The sequence below is a fragment of the Giraffa tippelskirchi genome, chromosome 5 (genome assembly GCF_054371585.1).
Source record: "Giraffa tippelskirchi isolate mGirTip1 chromosome 5, T2T-mGirTip1v1.2.pri, whole genome shotgun sequence".
In the NCBI taxonomy this organism is placed as follows: domain Eukaryota; kingdom Metazoa; phylum Chordata; class Mammalia; order Artiodactyla; family Giraffidae; genus Giraffa; species Giraffa tippelskirchi.
Window position 1 is genome coordinate 32477620 of NC_137279.1, and position 18910 is coordinate 32496529.

The following is an 18910-nucleotide window of genomic DNA, read 5'->3' on the forward strand; positions in this document are numbered from 1 at the left end:
CCACCGCCCAAACACCCATCTCCGAGCCCCACCTTCGACGTTTGGCCGAAGTCCCCAGGCCGCGTGCTCCCCCCGCAGGGCTTGAGAGGACCAGCACGCCATTCAGGAAAAGGACGAGCAACCGGGCCAGTGGGGGAGCTCGTGCCGCCCAGATCTGACTGACTACCGTGTGTGTAATACATGCTGTACACTAAGGGTCGTTTGGCTCTCACCTCCTTTAACCCCCGTGACTGTCCTAGCTATTAGAATAAATCAGCATATTTAGCGGAGTAGGGCCTGGGGATTCCTAAGCCACTGTCTCCTCCAGTCGTTGAGCTCAGGGTTCCTATGAGCGGATCTCCTCCGAGGTCATTAATGATTCTTTAGGGGCTCAAAAAAAGAACCTCATGGATCCCTCACTGATCCCCACCTACCCACCTGGGCCACAGACACTGGCTCACTCGGCTTTGTACCAACAGCACCCACCCACCCCCCACCCACAGCACCAACATCTGCATCCTCCCTGAGAGAACCTGAACCTGACTCCTGGGGAGGAAGGTTCTTCCTAGAACAGCCCACCGTTTGAAGCCTAAAGAACAGGGGAGAAAACTCCCTTTTCAGTTACCCCAAATTTTATTTATTTATTTGGGCTTCTCTTTGGCTCAGCTGGTGAAGAATCCACCTGCAGTGCTGGAGACCTGGTTTTAATCCCGGGGTTGAGAAGATCCCTTGGAGAAGGGAAAGGCTACCCATTCCAGTATTCTGGCCTGGAGAATTCCATGGACTGTATAGCCCTTGGGATCACAAATATTCGTACACGACTGAGTGACTTTCACTTTCACTATTTATTTATTTATGTCCTGCAGCATGCGGGATCTTAGATCCCCAACCCGGGATCGAATCCATGCTTCCTGAAGTGGAAGCACAGAGCCCTAATCACTGGACTGCCAGGAAATTCCAGTTACCCTAGTTTTTTTTTTAACCTTTTCTTTTTAATTGTGTGTGTTTATTTATTTTTGGCTGCACTGAATCTTCATTGCTGTGTGGGCCTTCTCTAGTTGTGGCAAATGGAGGCTACTCTCTAGTTGAGGTACATGGGCTTCTCATTACTATGGCTCCTCTCATAGTGGAGCACAGGCTCTAGAGTCTGCGGGCTTCAGTAATTGTGGCATGTGGGCTCTGCAGTTTCAACCCCGGGGCTCCAGACCACAGGCTCAGTAATTGTGGCACATGGGCTTAGTTGCTATGTAGCCTGTGGGATCTTCCCGGACTAGGGATCAAACCTGTGTCCCCTACATTGGCAGGAAGATTCTTAACCACTGGACCATCAGGGAAGTCCCTACCCCAGATTTTAAAGTCCCTTCTCTAGTCCCCCATGGCTGTTCCCTTCATCAGAAGAGTTCTGGGGGTTTTGCTGGTTTATCTGGGGGAAAGAGTCATTTATAAGCAAGGGAACTTAGGTAAGACAACCCAGTAGACAGGATGCAGGGGTGTAGGCTTTAAGGAAGCTGGGACCACTTAGGGTACAGTGGGGACACAATTCACCTGGGTCCCTGCCCTTGAGTAGGGAGAGGGGTCTGAACAGCTGTTTTCCACATAACTGGGATGGTCGGATGCCTGATCCCAGCAGAAGGATCTCCAGGTGGGGGAGGGAGCCCCTAAACTGATATCTTGAGGGTGGGGGACATTAGAGGTGCTCTAGGCAGAGGGAACTTCAGGGGCAGAGGGAAGAAGGGCACAGCAGCATTTGCCTCTGAGCTTTGCCCCTTTCTATTTGTGTCACCTCAGGCAAGATAAAATAAAAACAAAACCAGGACTTCCCTGGTGGTCCAGTGGATAAGAATCTGTCTGCCAATGTAGGGGATATGGGTTCGATCCCTGGTCCAGGAAGATCCTGCATGCCATGGAGCAAGTAACCCTGTGTGTCACATCTACTGAAGCCCATGCTCCTAGTGCCTGTGTTCTGCAACAAGAGAAGCCACGGCAATGAAAAGTCAGTGCACCACAACTAGAGAAAGTCTATGTGCTGCAGCAAAGACCCACTGCAGTCAAATATAAATTTTAAAAATTATAATTAAGTTAAAAACCAAACAATAAGCCAAACAAAAAGAACCTCCATGTGCCTTAGTTTTCTCAGCTGTAAAATTGGTGTAGTGTTGTGCCTCTCTCATAGCATCCCCGTGGGATTAAATATGCAGACAAAACTTGACATGATGCCTGGTAAGTGTTAGGTCATCCAAAAATGTGTTCTTGCTGGCTATGGGCTCTCTAGAGTTGCTAAGGAGGATCCAGTGGACACAGTGCAGCCCAGAAAGGACAGAGAAGGCCTATATCTCAGCCTGACTCTGAGTGGCATCCTCAGAAAGGAGCCTGAGAAGATGGTCAGGAAGGATGGGTCCTCACAGGTGACTCCTATGGAGATGTCCTCATGGGCAGTGGGAAGGACATCTCTTCTGCCTTGCCCAGTGCCATAACAGCAGCATACAACTGTGATCTGATCCCCAGAATGACAAAACCATGTGATAGATGACAGTGTCCAGGAACAGGGGGGCCACTTGGGAGGAAGGACAAGAACTGCAGAAATTTCTTTTTCTTTTTTAAATGGAGGAAGCACTGGGAGGATTCTTCAAGATAAGCTATTTTATGGGCTTCACTGGTGGTCTAGTGGTCTAGACTCTGTTCCTAATGCAGGGGGCATGAGTTCGTTCCCTGGTTGGGGAAGATCCTGCACGCTGTGTGGTGCACCACCCCCCAGAAAAGAGAAGCCACTTTAGCTTTGTCCTCAAAGTATCCCTAACACTCAGGGTACACTTGCCACTGTGTAGGCTATAGGAGGGCTGCTCTAGCAGGCACCAAGTGCCAGCTGAATCACTGAAGCTGCCAGGCTAACACTCCTCCCTCCCCTGGTCTGAAAACCACTGGTTAAGGGTCCTAGACCCCAGCAGTCACAGGTCCCATGGGGGAGTGAGGTGGGTCTGGTGTGGTGGTAGTGGCTAGAAACCCATATGGCCACTGAGGCCCAGAAGATCCAGTTCAGGAGGGTACCATGTGCCTCAGATGGTAAAGAATCCGCCTGCAAGGCAGGAGACCTGGATTCGATCCCTGGATTGGGAAGATCCCCTGGAGGAGGGCATGTCAACCTACTCCAGTATTCTTGCCTGGAGAATCCTCATAGACAGAGGAGCCTGGTGGGCTACGGCCCATGGAAGCCCAAAGAGCTGGACGCAACTGAGCAACTTAAGCTCATGACACTCAGAAGGCCTCTGCTCGTGGCGCCACCTGGTGGTGACCCCAGGTAATTGGACTGTTCTATTAAAAAGCAGACATTACTTTGCCAATAAAGGTCCGTATAGTCAAAGCTATGGTTTTTCCAGTAGTCATGTATGGAGGTGAGAAGTGGACCATAAAGAAACCTGAGCACCGAAGAACGGATGCTTTTGAACTGTGGTGTTGGAGAAGACTCTTGAGAGTACCTCGGACTGCAAGGCAATCAAACAAGTCAATCCTAAAGGAAATCAGTCCTGAATATTCATTAGGAGGACTGATGCTGAAGCTGAAGCTCCAATACTTTGGCCACCTGATGTGAAGAACTGACTCATTGGAAAAGACCCTGATGCTGGGAAAGATTGAAGGCAGTAGGAGAAAGGGATGACAGAGGATGAGATGTTTGGATGGCATCATCAACTCAATGGACATGAGTTTGAGCAAGCTTTGGGAGTTGGTGATGGACAGGGAAGCCTGGCGTGGTGCAGTCCATGGGGTCGCAAAGAGTTGGACACAACCGAGTGACTAAAACACACACACACACACACACACACACCTCTTCCTGGAGGCCCCTTCACTCTAGGCATTTCCAGCACCATCCTGTGCCCGTCCCACTAGCCATTGGGTAAAACAGCCCCTGGCAGAGCACTCGCAGGGCTCCAGTGGGGAGGTGGTGAGGAAGGACCACTCCCATCGGGAGGAAGGACTTTGGATGTTTCAACGTTGCAGCAGGGTGTGCTGACTGAGTTCTCACAGCTACACAGCCCCGTCTTCCAGTAGTTCTTCCTCCTACCCAGCCCGCAGGGCCTCCCTCCAGCTCCCACGAAGGGCTTCTGGCCAGGCAGGCGGGCAGTTTGGTGCACGTGTGCTCTCCTGGCCCCCTGCTCTCCGAGGGCCATCCTGCACCCTTGCGGAAGGGTCCCAGGCCTGCTCCCCAGGTGACTGCTCTAGCGTGCCTCCCCTGGCCCGCCCCCTCCCCCTCCCCAGACCTTGCAGCCTGCTTCTCCGTCTCTCTCTATTTGGCAGCCTCAGGGCCCCAAGCTCACAGTTGACTCCCCCACTCCAGAGGGTAGCTCTGGGAGCTCTCTGAGCCCAGGGTCTCTAAAACTGGAAACCAGAGCACACCAGACCTTCCTGTCTTTTCCCCCTTCTCTCACCCTCCCTCGGGGAATCTGAAATCTGAGGACAGTTATTGGGGTCTGGGGGGACCCACAAAGGCTGAGGGCCCAGCACCCATCCCACCCTCCAAGGCATAGACTCAGAACCCCTTAAGGACTTGTTAGGCCCATTCCAGGTACATGGCCTTTGCTCCCCAAGTCTCTCAGGTTTGGGGCTTTCCTCTGTGCGCCTTCGAATAAAGCCCAGCCCACCGCCCCTCCCCAGATGGCCCTTCCTCGGCTGCCCACGTAGCCTCTACAACTCACTCCCTAGCTCCCCGTTTTCCTATTCTGATCACACTTGCCACTCTCTGAAATTTCGGTCACTGTTTGCTGGCTTGTGTCCGCCGCGACTCCAACTGGCACAGGATTGATGAATGAGTTCGTCTGGGCGCTCTGGACGGCTCTCGGATTCGAACCGAATCTGATCACCCTCTGGGGTCTCCGTTCTGACCGGAGATATAATAAATTAGGAGAGAAATCCCTGGGCGCACCGCCCCTGTGGCTGCAGTCCGGCGCTCGGGGCGGAGGCGGGGTCGGGGGCGGGGCGGGGCGGGGTCTGGGGCAGGCCCGAGCCTTAAGCCGGGCGCCGCGGGTGGCCCCTACCCCAGAGCGGGGCGGAGGCCGAGCTGAGCCGGCTAGGCAACGCGGGACAGAGGCCGCTCCGCCTCCCGACCCGCAGGCCCCGACGGCCCTGCCGCCGGCTCTCCCTGTGGCCGAGGAAGGGCGTATGGCACCTCAGAGGACGCACTGAGCCCGGGTCGCGGCGCCGCAGGCGGCACCATGGCCCTGGAGCAGGCGCTGCAGGCGGCGCGCCAGGGCGACCTGGACGTGCTGCGGTCCCTGCACGCCGCCCGCCTGCTGGGGCCCTCGCTGCGCGACCCGCTGGACGCGATGCCGGTGCACCACGCGGCCCGCGCCGGCAAGCTGCACTGTCTGCGCTTCCTGGTGGAGGAGGCTGGTCTGCCCGCTGCGGCCCGCGCGCGCAACGGGGCCACGCCGGCCCACGACGCCGCCGCCACCGGCCACCTCGCCTGCCTACAGTGGCTGCTCTCGCAGGGCGGCTGCGGAGTGCACGTGAGTTTGCGCCGCTCACTGGGCCCCCGAGGGGGCTTCCTCCCCAGGAGGGAGCTCTGGCCTGGAGCCCTCGTGGCTCAAGGGTGGATGGTTTGGGGGACCGCGGAGCCAAGCCTGCTTCGGAGTTCCCTCCAAAGGACTTGGGGCAGGGTGGGCTCCTGAGTTGAGAGTACCCGGGCAGATGCTCTGGCAAGCGCTGGCCACCACCTAGAAGAGCACCGGGTGATGAGAAACCAGAATAGAGTTGGGCTCAACCGGGGTAGCATTTAAGGTGGGGATGTGGAGAACTCACTGATCCAGGCAGGGAGTCCTGGAGAGTGGGCGGGAGGAACAAAGCGCCGGGAGTCAGAAGCCCATGTCTTTCAGGATCAGGTCTGGGAAGGGTAGCGCACAAAATTCTGCAGCCCACCCCAGGCTGAGTTGCATGTGTCCCTAAGGAGTGGGGGGGAGTTGGTAAATGGGGTCCTTCCCAGGATCTGAGCTGATCCCAGGACATCAGCACCTTCCCACCTCCCAGCTTCTTCAGCTTAGCCTGAGTCTTCCTGCCCTGAGACCACACCTGGTCTCACTCAGTGGCCACGGGGCTGGTATCAGCCAGTCTGGCCTCTCCTGAGTGGGATGAAGAGGAGACAGCTCAGGTCTGGTGTGTAGCTTTCCTGCTCAGTCCTGCCGGAAACAGAGCATCCAGCAGGGTCTAGGCCCGGCGTCCAGGTGTGCTCCTGATCCCCCGGAACTGCCAGTCCATCAGGACACTGAATGGCAAACACACAGGTTAGAGAGTAAGCCAGGTACCACCAGGTACTGCTAGGCCATGTGAGAGGAGCATCAGGGAGCTGCTTGGGCAAGGTGGCCAGAGAAGGCCCCTCCGAGGAGGGACCTCTGAAGGAAGTTTTGGCTGATGGGGAAGAAGTGGCCAGGTGATGACCAGAGAATTCTGAGCACAAGGAGCAGGAAGTACAAAGCCCTGAGGGGGACACATTCTGTCCTGTGACGGGGACAGCAAAGAGGCAAACATGTCTAAAGTAGGATGAGGCAAGGAGAAGCCAGCAGGGCCAGGTCCTGTAGGATCGTAGGCTGGGTTCGGAATTTGCAGGATCCTGTGGTTGTAGGGAAAAGCCAGGGATGGAGGAACAGAACTGATTTGCCACTTAACAAGAGACCACTGTGTTAACTGGATGTAGTAGAGGAGGCAGGGGCGACTCTGAGCTGACTGGTTGTGCCTTAGGGATGGCCAGGCCCCCATTCCCCCCACCTTTTAGCCTCAGGATGACAAAGCCCCCCATCCCACCCTTCCTGGGAGATGGCCAGGTCCCTTATCTCTGGGCCAGCTCTGTTATCAGGAGCTCCTGGCATGTGGTGCCTGCCTACTCTTTTGGGAGGTGGCATGCCTCCCAGATTCCAGTGTCCAGCTTTGGCTGGAAGCTTCCCCAGCCACTGGAGAGGAGGTAGAGGAGCAGGTGGCCTTGTGCCCAGCTTATCAAGTCCCCCGCCCTCTAGCCCCAGCCAGCTTGGGTGCTGGGGGCGGAAGTGTGTATGTGGGGGAGGATGACCTCGATCCTGGGCCCTGCTCAGCCTGGGGAGATAAGCAGCTTTAGGGTGCAGGCCATAGCACGTGAGGCTTCTGGGGCCTCTGGAGCTGTTGAGACCTTGGGGACAGGTCACAGGCCTGTGATTCTCTCCTTCCTGGGGCCTCCCTCTCCACCCCCACCCAGGGGCCCAGAGCCATCAGGACCCCCTGGAGCCAGTGGGAAGGAGGGTTTTTCTCAAGGGCTGGGGTGCAGGGCATATTTCACTGTGGGCCTGTCCAGGTCACTTCTAGCCAGTTTTGTCCCCTGGGCTCAGGAAGTGTGTTAGTCATTCAGTCGTGTCCGACTCTTTGCAACTGCATGGTTACAGGCACTGTAGTCCTCCAGGCTCCTCTGTCCATGGGATTCTCCAGGCAACAATACTAGAGTGGGTTGCCATTTCCTTCTCTAGAGGATCTTCCCAGCCCAGGGATCAAACCTGGGTCTCTTGCATTGCAGGCAGTCTTAGTACTCTTTGAGCCACGAGGGAAGCTGCTGGGCTCAGAAGGATAGACTAAACCAGTCTTCTGGTCCTCCGCAGGCATTCTGCACACAGAGGCCTCTCAGTGTCGTCCTCTGCCTCCTATGGGCTGTTTCTCTGTCTCCCCTTCCTCTTCTGCCTGTGTTCTAGCCCATCGGACAGTCTGTTTGTCCCTCACCCCACAGTCTGACCATGACCTTCCCTCCGTGCCCCTGGGCCCTGTTCCCTTGGCCCCCTCACTTCCTACATTTCTTAGAGGCTTCCCTGATGGCTCTGATAGTAAAAAATTCTGCCTGCAGTACAGGAGACCTGGGTTCGATCCCTGGGTCAGGAACATTCCCTGGAGAAGAGAATAGCAACCCACTCCAGTATTCTTGCCTGGATAATCCCATGGACAGAGGGGCCTGGCGAGCTATAGTCCATGGGGTTGCAAAGAGTTGGACACGACTGAAGCAACTAACACTTCTTCACTTAGAGGAGCCTCAGCAGTTCTCCCATGACTGAGATGCACCTTCTTTAAGCTCAGGGTCCCTCCAGTTCCCGAAGCCTCAGCCACACCTGTTCCCATGGTGCCCGCCTCCACCACTACCCCACCCTCCTCCCTGTGCCCCTGCCCGGCTCCCTGCCTACCTCTCCAGCATCCCACGTGCTTGGTGCTGGGAGCTCATTCTGTTCCAGACCCGGTGCCCACTCTCCCAAACTCCCAGCCTCTGAGTCCAGACTTCTGGGTTCTCGGTATCTCCCAGCCTTGGCCTGCAGGTCACATACCCCCTCCCACAACAGACACACACACCTGGATGTTCACAGAAGGTGCTATCAGCACTTCTGGGCCCAAAGCATTGGCCTGTCTCCTTTGGAGTGCCTGGGAGGGGATCTTGCTCAAGCTCTTCCCCTGGGCTGCCTCTAGCCTACACCTACCACCACTGGCTAACTGCCCGGGTCCTGCTCACCAGTAGCCAGAGGCTTCCTCCTCCACAGGGACACAGCCTGTTCCCTGGGGGCTGGGAGCAGGGTGTCTGCTCGGGTGGGTGGCTCTCTGCACTGAGGTTGGGTTGTTGGAGGTACATCAACCCGGAGGCCTCTTTTTATGGGATACTTGGGGAGGGGGAGGAGTGAGGGAGGGGGCAGGGAGTACCTCCCCACCCTGAGAGCAGGCCCAATAGCCACCCTTCCTGGCCCAGTGACTCCTTCAGGTATTCCCTGAGCACCTGGGTGACAGACAGGTGCTCCTGCTGGGACAATGACAGATGCCATGTCCTGAGAGCCCAGCATGCAAGGCATGGTGCTGCCGCTAAGGACTGAGATTCAGAGGGAGCCAGTCAGGTGCTGGAGGACAGAACGGCCCTGGTGGCTGGTGGGATGCAAGAAGTGGTCTGAGCAAGGGATGCGGGCAGAACCAGGCTCAGGACTAACAAGATCTCCTCTAACAGGACAGAGACAATTCTGGTGCCACAGTTCTGCATCTGGCTGCCCGCTTTGGCCACCCCAAGGTGGTGAACTGGCTGCTGCATCACAGCGATGGGAACCCCACCATGGCCACAGACACAGGTGCCCTGCCTGTTCACTATGCCGCCGCCAAAGGAGACTTCCCCTCCCTGAGGCTGCTCGTCAGGTCCCACCCTGAGTAAGGACCCTCCTCTCCAGGGGGCTCTGGGTGGGCCGGTGGGGGTTCCAGGGGATACCTGAGGTTGTCTCCCTCTCCAGCATGCTGGGGGAATGACCTCTTCTGGGCCATCCCATGGCCAGGGGCCTGGCCAGAGACCGTGCCTACACAAGCTGACAATTCTCCCCTCCTGGTGGGTTGCCCAACAGCCACAAGCCTCCAGCCCTGCAGGCAGACCCTCCCCAGCCCGCCCCAGCTCTGGAGACACAGACCACTTCCACTCCCCAGGATCCTTACCAGCCTGCACCAGGCGGCCCTCTAGCTCTGGCCTGGGTTAATTTGCAAGACTGTTCTAAATGGGGTGTAGGGATGAGGAGCAGCTCCTAGATAGACTCTAGTCAACAAGGAAGAGCCCCAGCTGTTATCCAGAGTGAAGGGATGTGGCCCCTTGCCCAGACCCCCGCCCTGTCTCCTGGCCTGTCACAGAGCAGCTTGTCCTCCCCTGTGGCCGGCAGCTCATTCCCACTAACCAGGGGGATAGGACTTCCAAACCCTCCTGGGGCCCTGGGCAAGCGGCTGGTCAGAGAAAGCAGCTGAGTCCTAGGCTGGGTGCACCCCAGGGTGGGGTAGGGTTGCAGAAGAATGGGGTTCAGCATAGATCCTGGGAGTCATGAAGTTCCTGGGGAGGAGGGAGCCAGGTCTTAGGTGTACCTGGAGGGAAGCAGGGAACCCGGGGAGGATACCACCCAGACCCTGAGGGAGGGACACCAGTGACCCTGGGACCTGAGGTGAGGGCTCTGACTGGTGACATTTGTCAGTTCAAGGGGGTACCTGGGAAATAAGTGGAGACAGAGGACCCAGCCTCAGGTTGAGAGCTACAAGGTGGGATGGCCTGTCCTCACCTGAGGGTGCCTGCCCAGCCACTGGCCACCAGGGAGCAGGCAGGAGGCCAGGCTGGCCCCACAGCCGGGTGGCAGGGCAGCTCCAGTGGGCAGCCCCTTGGGCAGAAGCACATGGTGTGCATTTGGAGCAGCTGAAGCCCCCAGGCTGGGCCCAGGTTGGCTGGGCCTGGCTTGTTCTTGCTAAACAAGGGCCCCTGGTTTGGTTAATGGGAGACCAGCAGGTGCACCTTGCGGGGCAAAGGTCTCCTCACAGCCGTCCCCATCAGAAGCCACTGGGTACCACTTTGGAGTGAACCCTCCACCTCCAGACAAGCCAGGGTCTCCGTTCAGTTCAGTCGCTTAGTCATGTCCGACTCTTTGCGACCCCATGAACCGCAGCACACCAGGCCTCCCTGTCCATCACCAACTCCCGGAGTTTACCCAAACCCATGTCCATCGAGTCTGTGATGCCATCCAGCCATCTCATCCTCTGTCGTCCCCTTCTCCTCCTGCCCCCAATCCTTCCCTGGGTCACATCAAAATCAGTGGGATTTCAAGGAGGAGTGCCCCAGGCACCCTCGAGTGTCGGCTCCTACCCTGCAGCCATCAGCACCCCTGGGGGCTGGTCCCAGACTCCCTGATAGACTCCCAGGTAAGGACTGGGGCACTGCACCTGTGTGTGTCCCTACCTCGGTGGTTCTCACCCCACCCCCTCACCCAACACGGAGGTCCTGAGAGGGGAGAGACAGGCTATAGTCATCCTCTCACACCTGGCAGCCTCTCCCATCGCACAGGGTGGGTCCCAGGAAGCCAGTCTGATGGCAGTGCCAACTTAGCTCCAGTGGTGTGAACTGAGGGCCTCTGTCCCCCCTACCCCGGAAGTGCTGATGGGGGTGAGGGTGAAGCCCTAGGCTGGCCCCCGAGCCCATCCTCATGGAGAAATCTAGGGCCTAGGACAAGCCTCCACGGGCTGGGCTTCCAGCCTTAGGAAGGCTCTGGCTGTGCTGGGGGCACCCTGGCAGACTCAGGGCCTGGGGGACCCTGAGCCCTCCCAGGCCATGCAGTGGAGCTGGCTGTGATTGGGTCCTGGCACCCTCTCTCTGGCCAGATGGCCTGGACCAACGAGCCACCAGCCTCCCATGAATCTCAGGGAAGTGGACAGAGGCCTGGGGCTCTGTTCCCACCACGATGTGTGGCTTGGCTGATAAGGAGGTACTTTTGTGTGACTGTCAGGCTGGGCTCAGGTAGGGGGAGGGGGCGGGGAGTTGAGGTGGGGCCTGCTGGCTGGAGGACTTGGGGGCCAGCGCCCACTCCCTACCTCAGAGGTAGAGACTCCTGCTCCCCAAGGCCGGGGACCCCAGGGTGGGGGTTTGGGGGGCTGGGGAGGGGCAGAGGCTCAGGCTGCCCCAGGCCACAGGGTGCAGTCAGGGGACCCAGGGAGCCTGGCTCTGGGGGAGGCCACCTGGGCTCTGCTCTCATGAGCCTACTGTGAAACACTGTGAATTATTCACGAGGGCTCAGCTCTCCCTGGCGGCAGGTGAGGGAGGAAGAGCTGCTACTGAGTGGGAAACTTGATCCTGCCCAGGAGGCTGTGGGCAGCCATGAGCCATGGCTGCACTGACAAGCTGCAGAGGAGCAGGAGGGCTGGAAGGTCTCAGGGGAGGGCCTGGCCAAGGATGGGCCACACCTGGGGGCACTAGGAAGGACTGGAGAGTGCAGGAACGGCCCGTATCCACCCACCCCTCCTCCAGTCTGTCCCAGTCCACAGGGCAAGTCCTCCCAGAGGCAGAGGAATTGTCACCATGACCTCAGTGGCCGCTGCCCTGTGGGACCCTCCCTCTAAGCCCCCTGGGGAAAGAGTCCTTAAGCTGCCGGCATGGGGGTTGGCTAGAACTGGGCTGGAGCTGTCCCAGGCCCTGGGTCTGAGGGAGACAGTCAGGAGGGTCAGCACTTCTGGCCAGGGGCACTAGTGGCTGGTGGAGGGGGACCACAGAGGGGATGAGGAGCAGGTAGCCCTCAGAGCTCTTGACCATCCTGGCGGCAGCGTCTTGGGGCCCAGGAACAGTCTCATGCTCACTCTGCCTCAACTGTGTGCTCGCCAGGGGCTTGAGTAACCAGAGGAGAGCCCTGAGCTCTGCTGGGATGCTTAGGCCTGAGAATTGAAGCTGGAGAGAGTGGGGAGGGCAGGGCTCCAGGCCTTGTCTTCCCCCTGGGGCCCCACCATGGTCTACCAGTCAGGGAGAGCCAGAAAACCAGTCTGCCCAAAGATTTCTGACCAGCTCCCTCCTGCTGAGTACCGGCAGGGGTCTGACACCAAGCAGCCATCTGAGCCTCACCCTGGGCAGTAGCTCTATAATCAGCCCATTTTACAGACAGACTCGTGTAACTAGTGGCTTATATTTTTTATTTAATTTTGATTTTTTTAAACACCAAAAGCATTTTGTATTGGGGTGTAGCCGATTAACAATGTTGTGGTAGTTCCAGGTGAACAGCGAAAGGAGTCAGCCATACATATACATCTATCCATTCTCCCCCAAACCCCGCCGCTCCTATCCAGGCTGGCAGGTAACATTGAGCAGAGTTCCATGTGCTATAGGTTTTTGCTGGTTATCCATTTTAAATACAGCAGTGTGTACATGATCTTCCCGAAGTCCCTAAGTATCTCTTTAAAAAATATTTATTTTTACTTACGTATGTATCTGGCTGTGCCAGGTCTTAGTTGCCGTATGCATAATGTTTTAGTTGTGGCATGTGAGCCCTTAGTTGTGACACGTGGGATCTAGTTCCCCTACCAGGGCTCGAACCCAGGCCACCTGCATTAGGACTGTGTTCAGTCCTAGCCAATGAACGACCAAGAAAGTCCCCTCATCCAACTCATGTTTATTGAGCATCTGCTCTGGGCCAAGTGCCCAGGGCACTTCAGTGAACCAAACAAAAAAAAATGCCCTTGCCTCATGGGGCTGCTGATACAGAAATGGTGTCTCTGAGGGGCTAACTGACCGGCCGGGGTCCCGCTGGCTCCCTGTGTGGCCTTGACCAAGCTGCACCTCCTCTCTGGGTCTGTCTCCCACTCCTGTTGTTGTTGTTCAGTTGCTCAGTCTTGCCTAACTCTTTGCAATCCCATGAACTGCAGCACACCAGGCTTCCCCATCCTTCACTATCTCCTTGTCCAAACTCATGTCCACTGAGTTGGTGATGCCATCCAACCATCTCATCCTCTGCTGCTCCCTTCTCCTTTTGTTTTCAATCTTTCCCAGCATCAGGAAAATGAGTCAGCTCTTCACATCAGGTGGCCAAAGCACTGGAGCTTGAGTTTCCCACTCCTGGCCCGGGCGCTAATCTCTTAGGGTTTTTCATGTTCACCTGGGATCCCTGTTTTCCTTCCGTAGTGCTGAGTTTCATGGAAGCTGGCTGCTCCTGGAGCCCTGTCCAGCTGGAAGGTTCAGGCAGCCCTGGCCTCAAGCAAGAAGCCTCAGCTGCTCACCTACTAGGGAGCCCCAGACCTATGGCTCAGCTCCCCCTTAGAAGGCTGGGGGCCTCTGCCTAGGACTGGGGCTGCCGTTCCCTGCCAGGCATCTGTTTCTACCAGTCAGTGGGGTGCGTTCACTCTCAATTACCACTCCCTGGTCTGCCCTTGTATGTACTGAGATCTGCTGGGCAACAGAGCTTGGGGGAGCCCACACTGGGGACCCTGACCCAAATGGGGAGGCTCTGAGAAAGGAGGGACCTGATGGAATCATGACCCACAGGTAACTCCTGATCCAAGCCTGTCATGGCACCCAGGCCCAAATTGGCCTCTCTGCCCTCTTCCTGTCTACCTGTACCCACCTTTGAGACCACAGATCAGATCCCTGGTCAGGCCACAGGGTTTTCCATCACTGACAGGGAAGGCCACTTCCTTGTAGCAGCCCAGAAGCCCTCCTCACTCTGGACTCCCCACGCCTCACCTCCAGCTGCTCCCTAATCACCAACTCTGCTCTGTCTCTCGGGTTTCTTTATACTCCTGCAACAGACTGGTGCCCTCTGACCTCTGGCCTTTGCTCAGTTCAACCCACTTCAAGAATACTGAAGTGGGTTGCCATTTCCTTCTCCAGTGGATCAATGGACGCGAATTTGAACAGACTCCGGGAGATAGTGGAGGACAGAGGAGCCTGGTGGGCTACAGTCCATGGGGACACAAAGAGTTGGACATGACTTAGTGACTGAACAACAGCAACAGGTCATTCCCACGGCCTCGCTCCCTTCCCCCTCCAAGTCTTTGCTTCCTGCACCTTCCTCAGACTCTCATGCCCCCAGGACACAGACACATGCCTTCCCTCCTGGTCTTCCTCACTGTCCCCACTACTTGGCATTACTCTCTGTGCATCTTAGCGCATCCTCTTACCATCTGTCTCTCCATGTAATGAGAGTATCTCTTCCTCTCCATCTTGCATCCCGAGGGCCTGACCCTTCATAAATACTCACTGAAGGAGGGAGGAGTCTGGAATCCACCGGGTCTTGTCCAGCCCTGCCTGCAGCTCACTGCCTGTGACTTCAGACGGAACTCCCTCCAGGCCTCCTGGGGCCCGTGGGCAAATGGACCAGCTGAGGCCACATACGAGGAGGCATCGCAGAACTCCAGGCCCAGCTGCCCGTCTCAGTCACCCAACAACTAGCACCCAAATGTAGCCCAAGTGCCCACCCTGCTAGTACTGGGGATGTAGTGAGTCCTCACAGCTTCATGGAGCCAACTTGGGGCACTCCCAGGGGCAAAGAAGGGGCCAGACCAAGAGCGTGTATACACACAGAGACATTCCTGCTCATGTGCCAGTGCGTCGGGCACCCTGGTGGACTCAGGTTTGAGAGGGCAGAGCTCTGCTGTCTTCACGGCTTGCCCCATCCTGGCCTGTGGCAACCTCCTGATGGGTGTCCCTGAGATGAATAAAAAAAGTGCCAGGACAACTCAAGTTACAAATGCTGTGAAGTGGACCGTGGTAGTTTGAAGGCAGTGGTTGAGGGATTTCTTTAAAATGAGGGGGTCCAGGAAGGCTTCTCTCTCTCTCTCTTTTTTTTAAATTTATTTGGCTGTGCTGGGTCTTAAGTCAGGGCACACAGGATCTTTAGTTGCAGCATGCAAACTCTTAGTTGTAGCATGCAGGGACTAATTCCCTGACTAGGGATCGAACCCAGGGCCCCTGCATTGAGAGCGAAGAGTCTTAGCTACTGGACTTCCAGAGGAGTCCCAGGAAGGCCTCTTTGGGGAGGTGAGAGCTGAGTGGGAGAGGGCCTGCCCTGTCAAGACCTGGCATGGGAGCATCGCAGGTAGAACTGGCCGGGGCCATGGCCCTGGGGATCACACTTGTCCTCATGGTGAGCCAGGAGGGCCTGGAAGGCTGAGAGAATTACAGACCATTGAAGGCTTATTCCAGGCTTGCTGATGGGTTGGGTGTAAAGCTGTTTGTTCTAGAATCTTTCTCAAATCAGGGCTGCATTTCTTCACCAGGGCCAGTCCTGATTGTGCATCATTTCAAATAAGTGCAGAGGTGTGATCAGAGAATAAGAGACCTAGACCCGCCAAAGGCTCCGAGACTTTCTGTTCCAGCGGCCTTACCCCACACCCAGATCTAATCCTGGTGGAGATCAGCCCCTGTCAGACCTCCCTGGGGGCAGAAATTATTGCCAGTGGGGCAGACTCTGAAGATGCTGTTCTGTGACCTGTGTCTGCCTCTATGGGCAGCTCAGTCCTTGTTCCTCGTGGCAACAGTTGCAGTAAGCTGCCACCAGTCTTGGATGGAGATTTTCAGCAAACCCTTCCAAGCATTCCATGTTTCTTTTGTGTTATCCAGGATGACTTAATAGTTACAATCTGTCCATATCATCTTTGTTCCCAAGAGGAAGAAAAGTATACATCTTGATTTATGTGATGGTTGCTAGGGAAACTCAGACTTATAAAAGAAGTCAAGGGTTTCCAAAGACTCCTAGAGCTTGGACTCAAGGGAGGGTGGCCTGGTGTCCTTTACTGAAATGGGGACGAAAAGGGTGGGGTGACGGAGTGTGGAGAGATTTGCTCCACGTGAAAGCATGTAAAGGGTGAATTTCCAGTGGTCAGGACTCTGTGCTTTCATGGCTAAGGGGGTGGGTTTGATCCCTGGTTGGAGAACTAAGATTCCACAGTGCATAGGGAACAGCCAAAATTTTTTTAAAAATTAAAAAGAAAAAAAAAGCATGTGAATTTCAAGAAACTGCTCAATGCCCAGACGGTTGAATGGGCTGAAGTGGGAGCCACATGTACTCCAGGTCCAAGCTAGACAGATGAGTGGCATTAGGTACAGGTGGCCTTTGACCCCAGGAAATAGATGCCCTCACCAGGAGCAGAGTTTGTTTAGAAAGGAGGTTTTGGGGCACCCCAACATTTGGAGGTCAGGTGGCCATCCAGGGCCTACCCAGCCAAGAGGAGCAGGTGTTCAGGAGCGGGGAGGGGACAGCAGATGAGGCTGGTAGTGTGGAGGTGATAGTGTTGAGGCCTGGGGGGCCTGAGGGGATTGTTAGGTCAGACTGGGGCAGCAGTACCAGGAAGCCAAGACCTGCCTCCCTGGGAGAAAACTTGCTATTTTCCAAAGCTTTCCCCTTTGTCTCTCACAAGAGGCACGAAGAGACCACAACTGTGACACCCATTTGTCCTATGTGGAAACTGAGGCCCGGGAAGGTAAAGAACACACCCAGCCCTGCAAAGTCAGAGTGGAGGCCAGGGCAAAGGACAGGGGCTGGGACTGAACCGGTCACCCGTGGCATCACTATGGCCAGAACTCGATGGGCTGGAGCCATGTGGAGTCCCCCAAGACCCCACCTCTATGTTCCAGTGACTCCCCATGGTCAAAATACTGCCCGGCCTGACCCATGCTTGGTGGAGCCTGGATACCCCAGGCCCGCAGTGCCCCCCTAGAGGCACAGGGAGGAGGGATCCTAAAACACACAGAAGGTGCTAGGCCTTGCCGAGGGCTCTCCAAGCATGTCTCGGGGTCGATTATTGTCCTTAGTTCATGGACAGCTTTGTGAACAGAGACGAGATGCAAGACACTGCTTGCAAGCAGCCCACAGGCAGGGCCCTTCTCACACTGTGGCCCCCTCTCCCTCTGGAGTGAGCCTAGCTCTTAGTCTCCTCTGTAGAAGGGAAATGATGCCAACACTTCCCCTATAAGGGCATTAGGTCGACAAGATGGGGGACGCATGTACTGTGCTCCCTTCCACACTCAGCACAGAGCTATTGTTCAATGGATGGTACTTGCTATCCCTGTTATGTGTTAATCCTTATACATATACTACATAACATATACTAGTTATATATACGTATACTACCATATAATAACATATACATACACATAACCTTATATATGTACTACTACATAAATTCACTTCTCTCTCCATCTAAACTCATTATTTCATTCCTTGTGCTCATCCATACTTTTAAAAATATTTATTTATATATTTATTTGGCTGCTCTGGGTCTTAGTGGCAGCATGCGGGCTCTAGTTCCCTGACCAGGGTGACCAGGGATCGAACCTGAGCCCCCTGCATTGGGAGCTTGGAGTTTCAGCCCCACGACCACCAGGGAAGTCTCTCATTCACGTTTTTATAGTTTTCCCCAGTGAGAGTGAGGGTGCCCATTCTTTTTGCCTCTAGGCTGATGTAGAAGAGGAGAATAAGGCTGGGACCCCTTTCCTACCCCAGCTCATCAGCGAACCTGCTCCATGTTCTGGGGTCTCCCAGGCTGGGGACTGTGACTCTAGAATGGGTTACTGAGCATTTACTTTGTAGCAGAGCCTCCAGATGGGGTGTCAACCAGTGGCCTGGTGGGAGGCTATGGGCTGGACTGCCCCCTCCTGCTCAGGTCCTGCTCTGTGCCAGCTTCTGAGACCTTCTGAGATCTCCAGCTGGCTGGACACCCGTGGGTCATGAGTTACCTGCCAAGCAGGAAGGACTGGGAGAACAAGGCTCCGGGCAGATCTAGCACCCTGAGCTGTGTGCATTGTCTCAGACCTCCCTCGAGAGCCCAGGGGGTCCTGGGCAGTGGCCCCTCCAGTCCCCAGTCTCCAGGACCCCAGCACTTGCTGTGCCTTGGTTGTTATTGCTGTTGTCCGGTCCCTACTAAGTTATTTCTCTTTGTGACCTCATGGACTGTAGGGTCACCAGGCTCCTCTATCCTTCACTATCTCCCGGAGCTTGCTCAAGCTCATGTCCATCAAGTCAGTGATGCCATCCATCCAGCTCATCCTCTGTCATCCCCTTCTTCTCCTGCCTTCAATCTTTCCCAGCATCAGGGTCTTTTCCAATGAGTTGACTCTTCACATAAGGTGGCCAAAGGATTGGAGCTTCAGCTTCAGCATCAGTCCTTCTAATGAATATTCAGGGTTGATTTCCTTTAGGATTGACTGATTTGATCTCCTTGCAGTCCAGGGGACTCTCAAGAGTCTTCGCCAGCACCACAATTCGTGTCTTGGTTACGCGGTGAATAATTCAGGGCATGGAGTGTCAGTCATGAAATATTAAACAGGCTCCACCTGAAGCACCAGCATGTGAATGGCAAGGGGAGGGGGGTGCGGGGGACGCTGGCACCGAGGTGTGGAGGCTGGTGGCCGAGAGCCAGCACCTTCTCCAGGTACGGCGTGTGGGTGGGACTCATCACCCCACTCCACTGTGACACGGGTGGGGTAATGGAGGGCAGCCAGGCAGGGTCCCAGGCTGAGTGTCAGCCCTGGCCAGTGACAGTTCTGTGCCTGAGGAGGAGGTTCCCACATCAGAAGGATGGAGAGAGCTGGGGCTGGGTGCCTGGTGGGGGCCACGGGCAGCCTGTGCAGGGGCAGGGGTCAGGAAAGTGGACGGGGATGGTGTCTTAGGGACAGGGGGAAGTCAGCTGAGGGTCCGAG

General features: G+C 56.0%; 1 protein-coding gene across 14 annotated transcripts in view; it reads left to right on the forward strand.

The window, feature by feature from the left end:
* The first annotated feature begins 5009 nt into the window (after positions 1–5009).
* Positions 5010–18910, forward strand: part of ESPN (espin) — a 34216-nt gene continuing 20315 nt past the window's right edge. For 13 of the 14 annotated variants that reach the window (XM_081490349.1, XM_081490343.1, XM_081490342.1 and 10 more), the window contains exons 1-2: positions 5010–5477; positions 8954–9147. In XM_081490349.1, coding sequence (XP_081346475.1) covers positions 5184–5477; positions 8954–9147 — 488 coding nt within the window. In that variant the 5' untranslated portion in view covers positions 5010–5183. Of the gene's footprint in view, positions 5478–8953; positions 9148–18698; positions 18816–18910 lie in introns of those variants that run through there. The other variant, XM_081490340.1, reaches the window with a different exon arrangement.